This window comes from Amphibalanus amphitrite, unplaced genomic scaffold, assembly GCF_019059575.1.
Source record: "Amphibalanus amphitrite isolate SeventyFive unplaced genomic scaffold, NRLGWU_Aamphi_draft 000158F_arrow, whole genome shotgun sequence".
NCBI lineage: Eukaryota > Metazoa > Arthropoda > Thecostraca > Balanomorpha > Balanidae > Amphibalanus > Amphibalanus amphitrite.
In genome coordinates, this window is record NW_024881653.1 from 750,679 (window position 1) to 770,982 (window position 20,304).

At 51.8% G+C, this 20,304-nt stretch overlaps 1 protein-coding gene across 1 annotated transcript in view; it reads right to left on the reverse strand.

Moving 5' to 3' along the window:
• LOC122383228 (clavesin-2-like) overlaps nt 1–17,926 on the reverse strand; it is a 30,255-nt gene extending 12,329 nt beyond the window's left edge. Inside the window, exons 1-2 of the mRNA XM_043369438.1 lie at nt 17,741–17,926; nt 6,281–6,470 (exon numbers count right to left, since the gene is read on the reverse strand). Coding sequence (XP_043225373.1) covers nt 6,281–6,461 — 181 coding nt within the window. The 5' untranslated portion in view covers nt 6,462–6,470; nt 17,741–17,926. The remainder of the gene's footprint in view (nt 1–6,280; nt 6,471–17,740) is intronic.
• Nucleotides 17,927–20,304: the final 2,378 nt, after the last annotated feature.

Genomic DNA, 20,304 nt, shown 5'->3' on the forward strand with positions numbered 1-20,304 from the left:
GAGTCGGTGCAGTCGCCGTGATATGTTCCTAGCCCGCCGTTAAAGTCTCCGCGACCGGTGGTGACTGCATCGCAGCATAGCAGCGTAACCCAGCGGGACCGCGCCGGCGCTCATGATAATTCAGCGAGACGGTCCGAAGTACGAATTTCGACTCTGCTGCCTGCAAGCGCAGTGTCTGTTGTCACTGGGACTTCGGGTGCAAGCCTTCGTTTAATATCAACCACAGTCGTGGCGTAAGCACTGCACCGCAGACCCATTATAACACGGGCGGCCGACGGGCGAGTGGCGACGCGACGGTCGGCGGTAGCGACGGCGGTCGTGGCGACTCATGGACCTTTCACGCTTCGGCGTGACGGGAAGTGGCGAGGTGCCCTTTGTGAGCCGGCCAGTGCCGCTGGGAAAGCAGCAACTTCACCACCCCGGCCGACATCCAGTCATCCCCGGAGAAGGGTGATCGAATTGGGTCGGAGCACCCGTACTGGACTCTGTGTGGAGTTGGTAGCGATACAATCTGAACTCGTTGGAACAGCTGGTGTTTCGATACAGTGATACCATTTCGGCTACCAGCTACCACTTCCCACTGAACAACGGAACAGTTCATAAAGCTGTGACATAATCCATAAACACCAGCCGGAGTATCTATTCCAATCTCTGACCTCGCCGACACGCATCCACAAAGTGCGGTGGGCGGTAGCCGGCGGCCACCGCCCACCGCTCTGCTATCTCCACGACAGACGGAGGCGCGGGCCATTGGCCGGCCCGACCGACATACCACCGCACGCACATCCGGCTCTGCGGAGCATCGGCCCCGGCGGCCTCGTCTCCTCCGGCCATCGGCCACGCGTGAAAGGTGGCCGACCGGCGACCGCCAAGGCCAGGCGGAGGCCGCGGCGGGGCGCGGCGCCGCGGACCTACGCAGAGTGACCCACCGCGCCGTCGGCCACCCTTTGCTACGGTCCGCACGCGTCGCTCTTTTGCAACTTACCGCTGTGTGCAACACGTGTCGTAAGGTCGACTCCCGGGACCGCTGGCTACTGTGCGGTTTTAAGTCTGACCGGCGCGGCTGACCGGGCATTGACGTGCGGCTGACGAGCTTCGAGCAGCCGCTAATCCGATACAGTACGAGGGGGATATGGATGGGTCTACGGCTCGTGTCGTAGACAGTGCGTGATGGGGATCCCGCGGGACAGAGCGGGACGGGGGAGAGCGGGGAGAGACACGAGTGAGCCACCCGTCGGTCACTGGCGGGTCATGACCTTGAGGTCTCCGGCCACCGCCCGTAGTCCGACCCCCTACTCACAATGGCGAGCGGGGTTTCCAGACGAGGGAGCGCAGGCGGAGAGGGCTGTGTCCAGTTGGAGGTTACACCACCGGACACAGGTAATGCGGTATGTCAGCTCGGATAATGGTCAAATAAAACTCAGCAAAAATCCTCACGGCATAAGTAAGCACACCGTACTTAGCGCCTCTCCTCAACGCACATAAGCTGGATAATGATCAGCTTACTTATGCAATCGCAGCTGTACCAACTACTTTACATCATCAGCAAGCCTTGGGCCGCCCACGAGCATGTAATCAGCGGCCCATTGTGAAAATCGCGCACATGAATCGTGCGTAATTGCATGGCAGCACCTCTGCGCAGTCAATGTCACGGTCACTTCAGGCGCTCAGTGTAGCGGTTCTCCTTCCCGGCGCCGTTTCCATGGTAACGTTTCCATTGTAGGTAACATAACGTTACTGCCTTCACACATGGGTCGTGATGCAACCCATGCGCCGCGCATTATGTCATTCAAGGTTGCAGGGCATGACTCGTCGTGCCCCCCGAAATTCGAGGTCAAGTTGAAAAGAAGGCATATTGCGACAAATGTTCGGGAGGGGATTGGGCTGGAGAGAAATGAAAATGTCCATGCTGGAGCCTGATGTAGGCTTCACAATATCAGGAAAAATTAAAGGAAAAGGGCCACCTTCGTGAAATATGAAGATATCGTTGTTTTTCATTTTGACATTATTATTTTTCATTTTCTTTTTAAAACTGGTGCCAGAAGTGCACAATTCGCTAAAAAGTATTTAAAACTATTTAACATATTGGTACTAAGTTGATACTCTCTACGGCACCTACTGTATGATGGCATAGCGATGACGTCACACTCAAGCCAATCAGCGTTCAGAAGACAGACTCGTCGGATTGTGTCAGATAAGCTGATTGGTTAAAGCTGAGCTGGTTGGAGCTGATTGGTAAAAAACCAAAGCCTCGCCGCGGGTGGCTGTATTGTCGGATAAGAACGCATTCCTGGGATAAGGACGCATTCCTGGCGTATTTTCTTTTAAAATTGCCGATAACTACGAATGGAGGCCGAATTCGGCCGTAAGGAGGTAGACAGATAGGTTTTCGGACACGGGCTACAAGATGGCTATCTCAGTTTCAATCCCCATGTTAAAGGTGGCCCTTTTCCTTTAAACAGAGACAATGCGTGAAGCCTTGAGTCTTGAATCTTGACATGGGTAGGTACTCTCGGCGGCTGACATAAGACTCAGTACTGTCAACATTAACCTGATAAGTCCATTCAGCACTTTCTAAATTTAGTTTTCCACTGCAGTTTTCACAAAGCTGAAGAATTTCTGCTGAACCAAATTGTCACTAATAACACGGCGATTTGCAAATCGACCTTGTAGCTGTTCACAGAATACCTATTAGTACCTACCTACCCGGCCACCATCCGACTCTTAGCAGACTCGTAATTACAGCATAGGTCAGGAGTTCGTAGCACAAGACAGTTGTTTGTTATTGAGCTGCTTATTACTGAAGACACGCGATGAAACTGTACAGAGGAATTATGGTACTGCGAGAGATTTATGAAAAAAAACAATAATAACACTGACACACACCTCGCAATGCAATTGTGGCCGGCCAACGCCGTATACAAAGTCAACTGTTCATGCCAAGACAAAGATGGATTGAGCTCTCGCGCGGTCACCCAAACCAGGCCATACGAGATCACTTCTCCAAACGATCAAATCTCCTTCCAAACAAGACTGCCTCCCACTGACCTGTTGAGGCAGCCGGCCGACCGAATTCCATGGAATACCAGGTAGCCATTTCACAACATATTCTGCGACCGACCGGTCGTTTTGTAACTTTGCCAGCTTTTAGCTCGTAAGCAGCTGGGAAGCCCTCCACAGCAATGCAATAACATTGGCACGAATTGGCCGGGGCTCAGACCGGTCACAGATTGCCATGGTTACCAAAGGCCAGGGTCGCAGGTGGGCGGGGCGGATCCGATCAGAACACCGGTCTGGAACGGGCGGAGCCCACCGATGTTGCCTAATACCTAAAGCAGGGTACAAGCCGAGTAGCGGTTCGTAGAAAACGGCCTGAGTGGCTCATAGAACCGACAGAGAGAAAAACATGTCCCTCCCAATGGTTGATACCTTGAAGGTAAGTGACGATATCACGGTAAATGAGGTCTAATGATTTCCACAACTAACCCAGAAAGTAGAAGCGACCAATAAGCACACTATCAATCATATCGAAATAAAAAGTGGATGGGTTCCCGCGAAGGCCATATTCGAGGCAGGCGGCGCCCGCTTTCGTTTGCTGTCTGCAGGCTGCCTGGTCCCCGAGCAGCCGGCCCTTGCAACACACACGTTGCAGCTGACGGGGTTCGCTCCCAGAGCCCCAGTCTGGCCGCCGGTGATGGCGCCGAGACTGCAGCTCAGGGGCGCTGGCCAGACGCCCGGCGCAAGTAAGGCGCCAGGCGCCCGTCCCTTCCAACCAGCCACCGCGCCGGTGCGCCCTGTGTGTGCGCGGCAGGGCACAGGGGAGGCCGCTAACGAAAGGGTGGTGGTAACATCCCAGCCTGGATATTGACAGGGTGAAAACGACAGCGATAATGGAATGGATATACACAACAGCGTCGAAGGTTGGCTCAGTCAAGGGCTCAGTATCGATAGTGTGCTAAAAGACATCGGATAATAGCTCTGATGAAAGATGACACGGTTGGTCTGTTTGGCTGAAGCTATCGCGTGGTTACTAATACGTTCAGCAAACTGTCCCTCCCACTTGAACATTGCCGTCACGAAGTCAAAGACTTCATCTTTCACCCATCAACCGAGCATCGCGCCCTCCCTTTACTCGTACAGTATGTTTACAGTATACGTACAGACAGCAGTTCTTCAATGGCTCGCTGTTTGTCTTCTGTCCATCGCCCTCCGCGCAGCACGCGGACCACCGCCCACCACCGCCCGCCCGCCAATCAGCTGGCGGCCGTCACTTTCAGTGTCGCCCCGATGTCGGCGACGGCGGAGGGCGGCACGGATCCGGCTCTGGCGGCCCACTTTAGCGAGCACCGCGCGCGCGCGCCCGAGACTCGACCGAGAAAGTCTCCAGCGGAGCCGGGGAAGAGCTGCAGGCTGCACAGAGCGCCCCCGGCAGGAGGGTGTCGAACAAAGACAGTCGGTCATACGCCGCCCACAAAGACGAGGACCCGGCTGAGTGGTGCGTGCGGGGTGACAGGTGTGGGGCGCAGGAGGGGATGAGGGGGAAAGGAGACGAGGTGAACCGTAAAAAGGACAGGATGTGGATAGTGGGTGTCCGCCAGCGACCTATTTTGTTAACGACCGCAATTTAGTCTGATCCGGATAGTTTTTAGCTGTGCCGAATTGTCCCCTCTTGCATCATGATCTAATTAAGAAAAAAACTATCCGTATTAACAGACAGGTATTGTTGCAAAGAGAATCAGTATCACAAGTTCAGTACCCAGGTGAATGAATCTACTTGACACTAAATGCAATGCAATTCGCGTATGCAACAAACGAGATCACACTACTAAAGTTTTTGAAGCCAGACTAATGCCTACCATTAACAAGTGCGATTGGCTAATCGATTGCAACAATCGTCCCATAATCTGATTCTAGAAACTAGAAAGCGGTGAAATGTGACATCTATAATACTCGCAACAATGAGGCAGCTTGCATAATTTTGCTCGAGTTCCGAATAACACCTACGGTCCTTAAAATAATTTACCGAAACGAGTTTCCCTTCAAAGATTGAATGACATATTGAGCGAATGCGCTCTCCTGTAAAAAGAATAAGGAATAAGCTGACGGCAGACGTTTTACGCAAACGATCAAATCGGACTCCTTCAAAACTAAATTGGGTCGCGTAAAACCTTAAGACCTCGATAACAAATTAACATCATTCTCAACCAATCACATGACATACCAAGGTCCTTCCATCAGCTATACTAACCCCAAAAGCAAATAACCACCAAAGCCTCCAAAGCCGTCAGGGGCGGGTCCACAAACGAGAACGGAACGCCAGAATGCCATAATCGGCCCGGAATGGAGCCGAGCGAGGCGATCGGTCCTGGATGACCCGCGGCCATCGGCCTCGTCAGGACCGGAGAATCTGGTTCAGGGCCGCCGCAGCCGCTGGTGGCTCTCGCCCCGGGCGAAAACTGCACCGCGAACCACGCGGAACAGGGCTCCTCGGATCGCCGGGCGATTTATCGCACGAGCGAAAATAACCCGGCCGGATACCGGCGATCGTTTCGATTTCAGTGGGACGGTGGTTGACACAGTTGTCACTAATGCCGGGTTTTTAGGGTTTTGATAAAACTCACAAACTTGTGTTTGGTAAAGATAAATGTTGCTTTTATTAAAGTTAAGTTCACGTCGCTCAAAATGAAATGACGTGAAAGACAACAATTAAAGACGTAATTGAGCAGCTAATCTTTACAACTAAATCATGCTTAGAATACAACCAAGTCAGGTCGAATACGCGGAATCATTGACTTGTAACCCACTCATTGACTTCCGCTTCCAGCTATTCATCGAACAATGCTAGTCAAATGGCCATTAGGATCTACCGGATATCCGTGTGGAGCACTATCATTCGAACAGCTCAATGAAGATTCACTGCCTTTTTGACATCATCATCCCCTGAACTAAGTAACATCCAACCTACTGATGCCTGGAAGGACTGCATCTCGAACATCGCTTTACCAGGTCGTGAGGCACACAACAAACCAATTAACACGGTTCGCTGTTCTGATGCCTGTAAACAACCGTTCGCAGCCAAACAACCACTGGCTAAAGACACTGTTTCCGCTCAATAAACCTCAATCCAGCAGCTATGTAACCCTTTTCATTTACCTCATATAGACCCCTGACGTTTAGCAACAGTCAATGCACATATCTGGTTGTAAGTCACGCACTCTTCAATTTAATACGATAAAAACTCCCTCTCCCGGGAATCGAACCCAAGCCGCCTCGGACTCACCTTCTCGGCAGGTGAGGATGTTGCGATTGCGGCCAATCCACGTGCGCAGCTCTTCCAGCGCCCGCTCGCGGCCCTGTTCGTCCTCGTTGAGGTCCAGGCGGGCCTTCTCGAGAACGCACGGGCTCAGCGGCCGGGCCGGCGCGCCCGTTTCCTCCGTGAATGGCAGCTCACACTTGCCCATGGTGGAGACCTGCAGATAGAGAGAAACACGTTAGAGGTCGGCAGTTCGGCACGAGATCGGAGGAAAACACGATCGCTTTGTTGATCGATCACGATATCGATTGGATTCCATCATCGCAAATGTATCGTTTATCCGTTAATCGTTGCGGATGACTCCTTTACATACTGTTGCAAAGCACGCAGACTTCTTTATTCCAACGTATTTATGATGTAGCTTCCATCATTGCTATATCCAATGTTTTGCATTTCACATTCCAACAAGCGGCAGCGATGACAAGGCAGCGTCCATAAGGGACTGTTTGGACTGTTTGCATCTGCTTGGACAAAGTCCGCTCTAACGCAGAAGTCGGTCCCTGTTTGGATTCCACTCGACTGGGTGCGTGTAGCGCAAGTGTTTGATCGCTTGTCACGGCTCTCCGACAAAGTGACACAAGTGTCAACCAAGCTATCGTAGACTCAGCGCGACGGAAAGCTGATACACCGCGTGAAGCTTGATAAAAGGTTGAAAAATAAGCTGGATATGTAAACATACATATCCAGCTTATATAAACATACATGTATGCATCGTCGCTGAGACGTAGCGTATCAACGCACTGCAGACAGCGGTGCACGACAGGCATTAAATGTCCACTGGAGTTGCATATCGTACCCGGAACATATACAAATGATTGTAGAATATGCCTAAAGGATACATATCTGGGAGAGTCTTCGGCAAACACACGATCACGATTGTCACTAACTGCGAGACGCTCCCCTCCCTTACCGTCGCTCAGTAGTCAACCGCTCACAAACTGCCCCAGACTCAGATTAGATAATCATACGAGACGGCAGCGCAGTCCCACACTACTCAGCACATACCGGCCCGGAGGGCCTCCTCTCGAGACGCTCCAGTGTCGGTCGCTAGCACGAGCGGCGCTGCTGAGTGCGACAGTCTGACCTGGAAACCACACCATCCGAGCCCCACCGCCGGCGATGCAACCGCTCCAGCAGTTCTGACCGCGCCGACTAACTGCTATCTCTGAGTGGCGCCAACCGTCTATTCTGGGCTCCGGACAGTGTGCAGCGGACGTTTCCGCACGAACTTCGATCAGTGGTAAAGGAAATCGATCCGACTGATCAATGACTGGAAAATCTATTTTTACCGCGATTGGAACAGCCAGAATAGTGCAGCTTGAATGGATACAAATTGCATGTCCCTTGAACATCGGTCGTAGGTAAACTAAATATACTCTCAGAGTAACGGTAAAGTGAAGATCGCTTGCTAGATATAACGCAATTCATTTAATTCTATTCAGCGACAATCGAGACAATAGCTTGATCATTAAAAAATGGCTTAGACGTCCAATCAGAGCCTCTCCTTTCGCGATAGTTTGTCACGCGTCGCACCGTTGTGCCAAGAGGCAGGTGCGTGTCCATGAGAATACCACCCCCCGGTCGTCCCCTCCGTGAGGTGACGGCCGGCCTACCAGACCCATCCGTGACCACCCGGCACCCACCGTGACCGGGCCGCAGCGGCGCGACACACGACGCACGGCACGATAGTCACAGACTCACGAGCGATCACGGCCCGCCGCCTCCTCGCCGTCCCGTAAACTCGCCTGAGCTCGTCCGCTGGGAGCGTGCACGGCGCACGCACGCCGGTCACGGATGGCGGTAGGGACGCTCCGGTCGTGCCACCACCGGTCTGTTAAACGCGTCACGGACGATGATTTAGTGTCATGGTGAATCCCCGTGACCATTCATAAGGTAGTGAAATCCTCGAATGGATATTAAGTAAAAACAGCGTCGCTAAAAGGTTGTGAATGATGCGTCCTTGCGTCCCTTTATGGACTAAAAACCAGGACAGTAGCTTGACAAGATGCTTTCACTATCCTTGAAGCTTGAAGCCTCTTGCACCAAAGCACCTAGATAGATAGATTCTGCAGGCATTTTCTTGGCCAGCTAGCCTACGGTGGTAAATCGAAGAGCTCCTATCCTATCTTACTCCGAACTCCGAACTCATCTACTAGAAATAAAATCTTACTCGGTCGATCTGAGGCCGCGAGGAGATGTGTCAGGACGGTACCGAGCGACAAAGCGCTGGTGAAGAGCGAACTGTTGGCGTGCCGCCTCACACCCAGTGCGTGCGGCGGCCGCCGAAATTTCACCCGGACACCGCACGGCTTCATGGGAGTCGGGAAGGCGCGACAATAGGCGAGATCGGACCCGCTGATAATGAATGGAGCCGGGGAAATGGAAGAAAACGCTGAGACCATAGATAACAGTAGAGATCGGCTGGGCGAAATATAACAATATTAATAAATAAAAAACAGCAGCATAGCGTGCTTTCGAAGTTCCTAACCGACGGCTTTTTGCTTCAGCTTTTCATGCATGGTGTGCCGTTCCAAGGCTAAAAACGACAATGATAAAAAACAGTCGAATGCTAAAAAAAAATCATCAGGTTCTTAATGGAATAAAATCAAGCTTACGAATGCAATCGGTCTATCTCTATATCCGAAGTACCCATCTATCATCTATCCATCAAAGTTCTATCTCTTATTATCCAAATACCTATCCAAGTTTTTGACAAGCGCCATGTGCTTACCGACTCATTATTCAGGGTTGTTGTGGGAAGTTAGAAATCACAGCGACAGAAGACGCCAGCGGTGAGTGAGGCCCAGGCGCCATCACTTACAGCACGGAATAATTACTCCAGCATCTGTCTCTATAACAACGGACAGCAGGAAAGTTGTCGATGACATGGCCTCCCACAACTCGTGAGTGGGTATGATTATACAGGGTGACACAAAAAAAAACGGTCATCACCAAATTTCGAATAACTTCGGAAGTTTTATTCAGATCATCACCAAACTTCGGCCACTTAAGGTCACACCTATGTAGCATACATCCACCAAGTTTCAAGTCTTCACTACAAATACTTTTAGTACAGTGTGTGTTTTACTGACGCTCCACAATGTGCTCCAGGCGAGCGCCACGGCGCTGCAGGGCGTAGGCACACTTGCATCCGGCGGGCAAAGTTGTCGATAACCCGATGGCTGTGCACTTTACAGAGTGCAATGGCCTCTGGAGACAGTGCTCAGGGGGTGTGCTACCCCTGAAACGTTATTCTTATCGAGTTATCGGCAACTTTGCCCGCCGGATGCAGGTGTGCCTACGCCCTGCAGCGCCGGGGCGCTCACCTGGAGCACATTGTGGAGCGTCCGTAAAACACACACTGTACTAAAAGTATTCGTAGTGAAGACTTGAAACTTGGTGGATGTCTGCTACATAGGTGTGACCTAAAGTGGCCGAAGTTTGGTGATGATCTGAATAAAACTTCCGAAGTTATTCGAATTTTGGTGATGACCGCTTTTTTTTTGTGTCACCCTGTACTTGAGCCGCATTCCGTCATATGCCCTTTACGTTCTACTTATTATAGGTCAATGGTTCTAACTATATCACGCCGTATATCCACATATTCACTTATTAATCTCGAAAACTTTTATCACATTATTAAAAGCCTAAGCACTAATACCAAATAATACCTACTGCCTCTAATTTACATGCATTGTCTGCACTCCGCTTTATCCAGCATCGCCTCATTTCACCCTTACTCTAGCTTTCAAGAAAATCTATTCAGCATTTTTTTATTTCTTCTCCGGGAAATCCAGCTCTGACTATTCACGAATGGCGAAACACGGCTACTGACACTATGGCCAAAGAGGCCGTTCCTCCACCGCCAGTCCGTATAAGGCTCCGACACCGCGATCTGACAGCGCGACAGAGTTTCCCAATACCTACAAAACTACAGAACAGACGGGAGGTCTCCAGCTGATCACACGCCGTCGAGACCGTTTGCGGAATCGAATTGGAAAGGCGTAACTCACGCCTCGCACCCCTCTCCTCTCTCTCTCTCTCTCTCTCTCTCTCTCTCTCTCTCTCTCTCTCTCTCTCTCTCTCTCTCTCTCCCTCTCCCTCTCCCTCTCCCTCTCTCTCTCCCTCTCTCCCTCTCTCTCTCCCTCTCCCTCTCCCTCTCCCTCTCTCTCTCTCTCCCTCTCCCTCTCTCTCTCTCTCTCTCTCCTCTCTCCTCTCTCTCTCTCTCTCTCTCTCTCTCTCTCTCTCCTCCCTCTCTCGCACAGCCACCCAGCCAGACGGCGTGGCGTTGTGAATGACGAAACGTCCCGCCTCATCCACACGTCTCCGTCTGCCGTCCACCCAGACCGCCAGGGTTACGGGCGGCTTCGCGGAGTATTGCATCACCCCTCCCCCCACCACACCTGGCCTCGTGTCTGAGACGGTCCCTGCGCCTCCGGGCGTCTGCGTGTGAGGGGGGAGGGCAGGAGGTCACCCAGAAGTACGCTTCCGCGTCCCGACGCGCCCGGTTAGGCTTCTTCCCGTGCTCCGGGGCACGTATGGCCATGACGCTCCCCATTCGGCCGCCGGCGCGGGACGCTTTTTGCAGGACCACCGCCGCAGGAGGGAGTCTGACTCAGGTGAGGCTGCCAGAGGAAGAGTCACAAAGGTGAGAGGAGGGAGGTCAAACCGCTAAGGTGTTAGGAAGACCGAGGAGCTGGGGCAGGTAAGGTGAGAAAGGGAACTGACAAGTAAGGAGGGAGCTGGCTCGGACAAGACGTTACGAGGGATACAGATAAGACAGTTGGTTGTGTAATAGCTCTGGGGATGGGGGCGATTCAACCTGTGGGGGCGCGACAGCCGGCCAGAAATGGTCGCAGCGGCGCGGCCGGGCGACAGGCACTGAGAGAGATGGTGGACCGATATCTCCTTTGGGTAGAGAACGGTTCGGCAACAGACGGGAGTGATGCCAGTGCTGCTCGTTTGGCCATCTGCTCCCTCACTAATTTGCCTAAGTAGAAAGAGAGGGAAAACCGGATGACATCACACGGCGATAGTAAAACGCCTCGGACACACAAAGGTTCGATACAAGTCCTCGGTGCTGCCAGCTTGCTAATTTGGATACACAATTAACGATAAATGCAATTGAGCATGGGGCTGACGATTGGACCCGTTATGCCTACACATAACGAACAAAAAGCGACTACAAGAAATAAACGGGGTGCACACGCCCCACAGGCTTAAATACATCGCCCCCACGCTGTACTCGTATGATATTCGTCAGACAAAGAACACTTAGCTGCAGCCGTATGTTTCGCGCGAACTGATCTTCGGCTGCTACACTAAGGGAAAAATGGCCTGGCCTCTGGGGTTTTAGGGCATTGTTCCTGTTGCGAGTCTTCATAAGTAACGCAAAATAACCGCTTAGCTTTACTTATGATAATAAAACCTTGCTTTCTCTGCCGCTAAAAATAGTAGGCACCATCATTGTTCACTTCGACCGCGCCGTCGACCCCCGGCCACAAGGCAGCCATCCGGCGGACGGGCCGGGCCGATTTCGATCGGGACCGCCGCCCGCTCACGGCCGCAACTCTTCCGTTTCTCTGCACACAAAAAAGTCCCAGATGTGTACCACCTCCTAACACCGATCCCGCACGTGACGAGAGCACCTTTGTTTCCTGCGACGGCGGCGACCGATGCGGCAGCGACACGTTCAGAGGGACGCCATAACAACGGTTCGTTTGTTTGGGTCTTGTCCCCAAAGCAGCCCCCCCCCCAAACAGCGAAGGCACACAGCACAGTGAGTAAGACGGAACAAACGGCACAGGATCCAGGTAGGCGGCACTGTGTGACTGTGACCCCCACCTCGCCCCGCTTGGTCCGTGTGAAGGTCAATGAAGCCGGAAGTGTGGCGCCGCGCCGCCGCCTGTAGTTACGGGTTGGGTTGGAGGGCGGGGGTCCGTGATGGAACGTATCACGCTACAGGATGGGATGATAGGATGACGGCGGGCCGACGAGCCCGGTGGAACGTATCACGCTACAGGGTGGGATGATAGGATGACGGCGGGCCGACGAGCCCGGTGGAACGTATCACGCTACAGGGTGGGATGATAGGATGACGGCGGGCCGACGAACCCGGTGGAACGTATCACGCTACAGGATGGGATGATAGGATGACGGCGGGCCGACGAGCCCGGTGGAACGTATCACGCTACAGGATGGGATGATAGGATGACGGCGGGCCGACGAACCCGCTGTGCCCAGCCCAGCGTTCACCGGTGCCCAACGCAGCGTCAGGCTGACACGGCCATATGTTTCCCATGCAACCAGCAACAGAAGCATATTCAGTGGGCAGTGGCAATGCACTGGTGGCGGAAGCAGTGCCAAAAGGCATTTCGATACAACATTCCAGCCCATGGTTTCTAGGACAATGGCTTGATAATTGACGGATTGCCTTAGCAAGTGATGCATAACGCTATGCAGCTAGGGAGAGACGGTCAACGGGCAGCGCAGTGGTCCCGTGACTAAATAAGAGAGCAATCAGAACTGCGCGGCGGTTAATGCAATAGGCGGTATGACAGGTCAACGAAAGAGTGAAGAGGCTACGACGTTTTACACACTTACTGTGTAACTGAGCATCCAGCATAACCAGTTTGAACCTTAGTCGCAACGGGCGTCTGAACAATAGGCACCGTCGTCTGAGACAGATATTGTGCGCACTGTGGATCATTAAACTCCTGATTGCCACACGCAGGTGCACTGCCATACATATCACTGTAAAAATGCTAACAAATCAGTTAGTTAATTCTTCAAGCAAAATATAGTATTAAAACACACGTTGTTGCAAAAAAACGAGTCAGATAACACATAGGTTTGCAACCTATACGCATCGATGTTGCACATTAACGTGTACATTTGTTAGTCACCATGATAAGCGCTTGTGAGTTCGCGTTGTGGTGGTGGGCTGGACTTTTTGTCCGCCACAGCTCTTCAACTGCAGGACCTATCGTCATGTGCCTGACGAATAACAGCTGTGACACAAATGTCACAAATCACAACACAATAGCGCTCCTAAATGGCACCAATGACGGAGCAATTAGTGCCATTTGGTGTTCAGTACGCGTGCTGACGTGTGCTGACCTTGGCTGGACTCCCGTTTACGATATATTGCGGAATCGGCCGGTCGGCCGGCCGACATGAGACCCCCGAGTCCACTCTTTGTGTGAACAGTGGGAGGACAGTAAACAGACCCCGCGAGCGTGCTGTGTGTGCGTGAGTGTGTGTCCGACGACCTCCCCGGCCGTTGCCGTCTGTCGTGAGGACCGTCGCCTCACGTGACACTTGAGTCATGTTGGGAAAAAATGTGGACAAATAGTGGAAGTGTTGCACATTACATTACTTTGAATTTGCTATCTTACACTACCAAGCCGTCATTCCGGACCGTAATTGGCGCGACGATGACAAGTGCAATGAGTTCCGGCAATTTACGACAGCAACTACCGAAACACAAATCACCTAATTTCTTACAGTCATTGGATAAAAGCATGTAATTCGACAGTTTGCAGTGCCGGGTCAACGTCCAGTCGCATCCACATCATATCCGTCATCACCACAGTCGACAGGAAGTTATTATCGGGGTTGGCGTGAGCAGCCAGTACTCCGGACCTCACTAATCGGCGTCACAGCCGTCACACGTAACACCAGAACGTCACTGCGTCACATCACTTTACATCAGACCGCCACGGTCCCAGTGACATCCGGTGACATAGCTGACAGGTCAAACATGACGGAGCGAAAATGACCTGTCATACTGAGACGAGTGAGCTCGAGCAGCCCTGGATTTGAAGCCATAGGCGGCGGAACGGGGAGGGCACCGGGGGACAGTGCCCCCCTTTGATTTTGGCATTTTAATATTAGCCCTATGGGTGTTGCATGGAAAGAATGGGACCAAAAGTCGGCGGTGCCCCCCCCCCCCTAATTGAAGGTGTTCCGCCGCTACTGTTTGAGGCGCACGTAACCCTCGATATGAGGTGTCCTGAATTCCTAAACGCCGCAAACCTGACTTTATCCACAAACACAGCAGATATGTTATCAGGTATCGGTCCGACCTGGAAAGAGGTCATTCCTCGAAGTGCGCTGTGTAGCGCACTGTCGTAAGGCGGCCCCACTCCCCTGTCGTTACCGTAAGAGCACGCGCGTCTCATCGGTCCCCCCTGTCCGTCGCTCACTCCCAGCGATCGATCCCGGAGGGCTGGGGCGCGACGAGCAGCCTACCCCACTAGAGCGACCGGGACAGACTCCTTCGATGTCGAGTACGCACTAAGGAAATTATCAAAACCTGTTTAATTGTCATATCTATTAACCACATTTTAGACCCACTTGGAAAACTGAGACTGTAATAAAAATAATGTATTTACATATATCGAAAAGAGACAAAGGTAGCCAGTCAGCATACAGAGACTGCGGTCTGTGGGCCGTAAATCCGTCAGCTCTACGCACAATACGCAGTTGGCCCGAGGCCAACGACCCCGGGCAGGGGCGGGGGCGTAAACAGGGGGGGGGGGGGAGGAAGAGAATAAACAGCTGCGAGGGGAGGCCGTTGACTGACGGCGGAGGCGAGCCTTGCGGCCACCGCACAAAGCGGGCAAGTCAGCGACTAAGAGCGCTCCATGCATGCAATAGAATGGGCCATACACTAATGGTGTGATTTATGAATGAATGAAATGCGTGTTATTGAAAAGGTTTCTTGTCGTGAGTCTTTTATCAGTCTCCATCAATACTCCATACGGCATTAGTTATCATTTATCAATTTAGTATGGCTGCTACCCAGCCAACCCGAGTCAGTTGCATGGCCTTGCTCTTGTCTTTCTGCTGCCACCACAAAATCTGTCACCGTCTTTCGACTTTCGGATGGACCATCGGCATTAATCAAATCCACAATTTGCCAGGTTACACCACGCCGCCTAATCACGAAATCAATGGAAACTCAACACAATCCTCTCTTTCCCAGGCAATCGACTAGCGAACTCCTCTTCATAGTCTTCATAGTCATAGTCGATCCCACGGAGAACAATGACAAATGCCAGGACATCGTAATCGGTTACATCAGACCCAGGGTCACTGAAATTAACGAACTACTCTTTCTCTTCTGAGATTATTCGGTTCACATTGCGAGGATAAAGACCACGATCCTTTGTACCCATCGATTCCGTGAGTCAATATCAATTATCGAGATACTACAATCGCTAAGATTAATGCATCTTTTCCAAAGAGATCCAAGTCAGGCGGGCTATATCACCCCCTTCAGGCGCTTCTATGAACTCTCTTGATTCAGTGGGTCAGTGCATTTCAACTCGCGAGGTAGGAAACCCTCTCTTTTTCTCCTCCAAACAAGCCCGCGTCAGGTGAGCGCGAACGGACCGCGCCGGCGCAGACAGATCTGATTTGCCGCACGGTGGTCCGTCCGTTGACGAAACCCCCTGAGACCCGTCTTTGACATCACTTTCACTGAATCGCTAAACGCCGCGCTGGGAACGGTCCGACAAACGGTGTCGTAGCGAGTGACACAGCCAAAGGGAGGACATCTGCTAGTTTTTATCAATCGCAAACAGCAGCTGCTGTATTGGATGGGGACTGAGGAGCGAGCTGAACGCACAGATATAGCACGTTTGGAGTCAGGACAAGAGAAAAAAGAGCGCCGTTACAGAACAATAGGTTACAGTGGGCATAAAAAGGGCAATGGGAAACAATTGAGAAACAATGGCCATTGATGCATACGAGACACCGAATGCAGCGAGCGCACGGGTAACGTGCATGAGCTTGCCATTTCCCCATCACTTTACTTTACAGTGTGATCAATGCGCTAGGCGCATAAGTGACTTTTTAGACATCATGCATGGCATGTGCGCACATTTTGTCCCTGGAAGATAAATCGAGCGGTGCAATTTTAATCAGGGACGAGCTCAAGGCCTGTCTCTAGTAACTGGATGCAGTAATGACCTCGCCGACAGATCCCAGACTCCACCGAGTTGCCTACCCAGTTGCTTTGTATGAAGGGAGCTAGCAGATGCCCTATACCCTCTGACGCGGGGCCAGAGATGTACCGAAATGCCGTGCTTTCCGTCTCCTGCGCTCAATAATATAAACGCCGTGGAATGGATATGGCAGCACCGGCTGAAGTTCAGCTGCAGCAAACGGCTATCAAATGCAAAATGGTTTAACGCACTTCAGTCCATCGTATGTTGACGGTCCAATCATTTCGTTGACTTGGATAACAGTTAGTCGGCACCAGAATCACTGTAAATGTTACCAAATGCCGTGAATAGAATAGTACGGCATTTGATCAGATTGGACCCTGGGCGCTGTATTTACATTCGCGAGTCGTGACATTTTTCGGGCACGAAAACTCTCCAACGAAAAAAAAGTCCAAACCAAGGCACTATACCTTCGTGAGACGATGACGAATCTGTTCCATCGATTGTCCGTTCACGGTCCCATTCCAGCAAAGAACCAGTCATCCCAACAATGTCTCGCACCGCATTTCTGACCCACTAACATCAATTTCTCTTCAAACATTTTTTGTAACATCTTAAAGAAATCCATGAAATAAAGGAACTGAATCGGCTTGACGAGGAACGATTTGCAAAAATTGTGACTAGAGGTTTTTTAGATCAATCATGGAGACTTTTCAATGCATATAGCTATTACAGCACTGCACAAAGCACAATCAACGCTGTGTATCAATTTGTAACGCCCCATCAAAAGGATTCGATATCGCGTGGCACTCCGAAAATCTATGACAGGTTCACGGTGATCCCACTCCCAACTCTCGGGAAGCTTGCAACTCGTAAGAGCCTTTTCACGACTCACGGCGACTCACCCTAGAACCCTTACAAGCCAACTGTGACCCATTCACGGATCAAGGTCCTCTCACGACTCACGGAATCTCCTTACAATCCAAGCACGACTCACGGATTCCTCTTACCGAATCACGAAATCCAATCACGGCTCACGGGAGGCGAGCAGAGGTCCCACCCGACCTGGATCCGTCCCGGCACCGGGCACACCCAGGCGCGGCCGGGCCGTCGGGACGAGGTATGTGTGTCAGTCTGTCGGCCAGGATCGGTATCCAACGGCCGAGAACGGGAACAACGTTCACTGATAACTGTCCGTTTGTGACTACTGAGGTCCAAAACGGGTACCGACAAAACGGATAATTTAGAGGAGCAAACGGAGTACCGATCGCACTGAGCGAACGATCACTCGGCGGGAATCCAGCGCCACAGTGGGTTGCTACAGATACGGCATTGCCGCATTCGTGTCACCGGAGCGTGACGCCCCTTTCGTTTTCATTCCGGGCCAGGTCACCCACAAAACGCCGGCATGGCAACAACCAGGTTTGCCTCGAGAACGTCAGCGCGAACCTCGGGAAGGCCGAAGGGACCGTACCTTTGATGTTGAGCGGACAGTGGTGGGTCCAGTCGATCCCTCGTTCTTAGCACGGGGAGACAGTATCTCGGAGCGGTAGCCCGGCTCCCACCCCACACCACACCAAAGGGTCCACTGGAGCCGCCGGTGCCGACGGACGGAACAGCTGACGGCAGCAGACAGCCCGGCGGAGCTGCTGACACCTAGCGGCCGCGACGGCAAACAGCCGGGAGCAAAGGAGCGGGGCTACCGACATCTATCGACGGAAACAGAACCTCTGGTGTAGACGAATTCCTCGGTATGTGCGAGCAGCAGCAGGAGCAAAGATTACGTGACAAAAGATCGTAAGACAAAAGATCTCATGGAAAAGGATCGTAGGAAAATGATCGTAATATAAAGATCGTATGTCGCAAAAGATCGTACGACCAAAGATCGTAAGCAAAAGATCGTAAAGCAATGGATCGTATGAAAAAGATCTTAGAAAATGCATCGATAAATCAATAGCATTTAGCAATCCTATAGTTTGTTTCAAGATTTGCATTTTGCAATCGTGGTTGCGGAATATCGACAACATTTTAGGAGCAAAAGGTGGTGCCGCATTTTTTTGTCCTCCAGCCCCCACCCCCTCCCCTACCCGGCGCCGCGAGTGGAATAACGAAGGACACCACAGGTCTAACAGAGGCACCACAGGCCTGGCAAGGGCATCATCAGCCTCGCAGGGACACATTGGGCCTGTCAGGTGCACCAAGTGCCAGTCGGGGGCACTTCAGGCTTGTCACGGGCACCACAGTCCTGTCAGAGCCCAAGGGCACCAGCAACCTAGAAGGGGCACCACAGGCCTGCCAGGGGCACCACCACAGGTTTGTCAGGCACCACCGGCCTCGCAAGGGCACCATGGGCCTGTCAGGGCCTGTCACCACCAGCCTCTCGTTGGCACTTCAAGCTTGTCAGGAACACTACAGGCCTGCCAGGACCCATGTGCAAAAAAAAAAAACTGAAAATAGGGCAACACCTAAATGAAGTGGTCGAAACCAAAATTCGAGATCCGCTGAGCTTTTTTATTTTGGGTATAAGTAGGGGCACCACTTCGATTCATGACCCTCCCCTAGGAGTTTTCCTGGATCCGCTCCTGTACAGTCTGTCTTAAAAGTACCGCGCAAAGTGACTGTGGATCCATCAAGCCTGACTGAGGAAGGGCCTGCTATAATTTTAAAGTCACCGAACCATTGGACCTGGGGAATGGACGAGGATGTCCATTGCTTCGGTGGCTCAAATTTAACAGTCCTTCATCGGCCAGGCTTGATGGATCCACCGTCACTTTGCGCGGTACTTTTAAGACAGACTGTACATGCGTGCTTGTGCACCTGGGGGCTTTGGGGTGCCCCTTTTGGGATGCAGAAGTAAGGGATGCAAAAATGATATACACATCCACACCCAGGGGCGGCGCCACGGGTTTTCGATAGGGGGGACGGGGACCTGCCTGATCGAAAATCCCAAAAGTAGATACTGATCGTGTATGCAAAAAAAAAAAAAACGAGGCACGTTACGCCGCGAAACTTGGTAAAGCCCAAAACACATCGAATGGTGCATCCCGTTTCCAAACTTATCCTAGGACACCTAAGATCGATCACCTTTTCAAGCATCCTTGCCTCTAAATCAAAATTTGCAGTCTTGCCAACTCAAAGCTGGTTTCCTACAAGCTGCGAATTACTTAGGTATGATGAGTAGCAGTGCCAACCATTCTTACGTTTCGTACTTTCAAATTTTCAATCTTACGTCTGGTCAGCTTCATGGCTTCACCATCATTATATAGTCATGGAGGAAAAGTGGGAATGTCTTCTGCTCTGACAAGTGCGCCAAAACTGCAATATAATTTCAGAATCATGACATCACCACCACCACCTGATCCATATGCAACGGGCAGGGTGCAGCTAATGGCTAGCCGTCAGTGGTCATGTCATCGGTGGTCACTCAAAAGGTCATGCTAGGTCATGGAAGGTCACCAGCCATTATTTGATCACACTTTCTGATGGATTTTACTTACCAAGAGCTTCGCGGGAAAACGAGCGCATGCATCGTTGAAAAAAAAAATGCGTGAAAGGGTCTCAGGTCCGGCGACCTCTGCAGGTGAAATGCCCCAGGGTAGGATTCCGATTTTCACAGCCGCTGACGTAAGAAGGGGAGTGGGGGGGGGGGGGGTTGGCTCGATTAGACCCCCAGCCGTTCGGTCGCCGACCGAACTTAGTTTTGCAGAAAAAAACGAGTGCTATCGAACCCCTTGACAAGAGGGAGCCGATGCTACCCAATTATAAGGTCTTGGGCTACTGCGTGCTTTTTTTGGTCCTACCTGTGATCTATCCGAACACTTCTCCCCACAAGTGCTGGGGTTAAATGGCATAGATTTCAAATGGTTCCTGTGGTAGAACTGCCATGCTTGAATTCGACTAATTAGGAATGGAAAATATCCATATAGTAGCGGAAATCTATGGAATTTCAGTAAACTTGGTTTTGTCGGCAATGGGGTCTGGCAGTGGGGTGGGGAGGTAATAACCCTGCCTGGCGCCCCAAAAAGGGGGGGGGGGGGG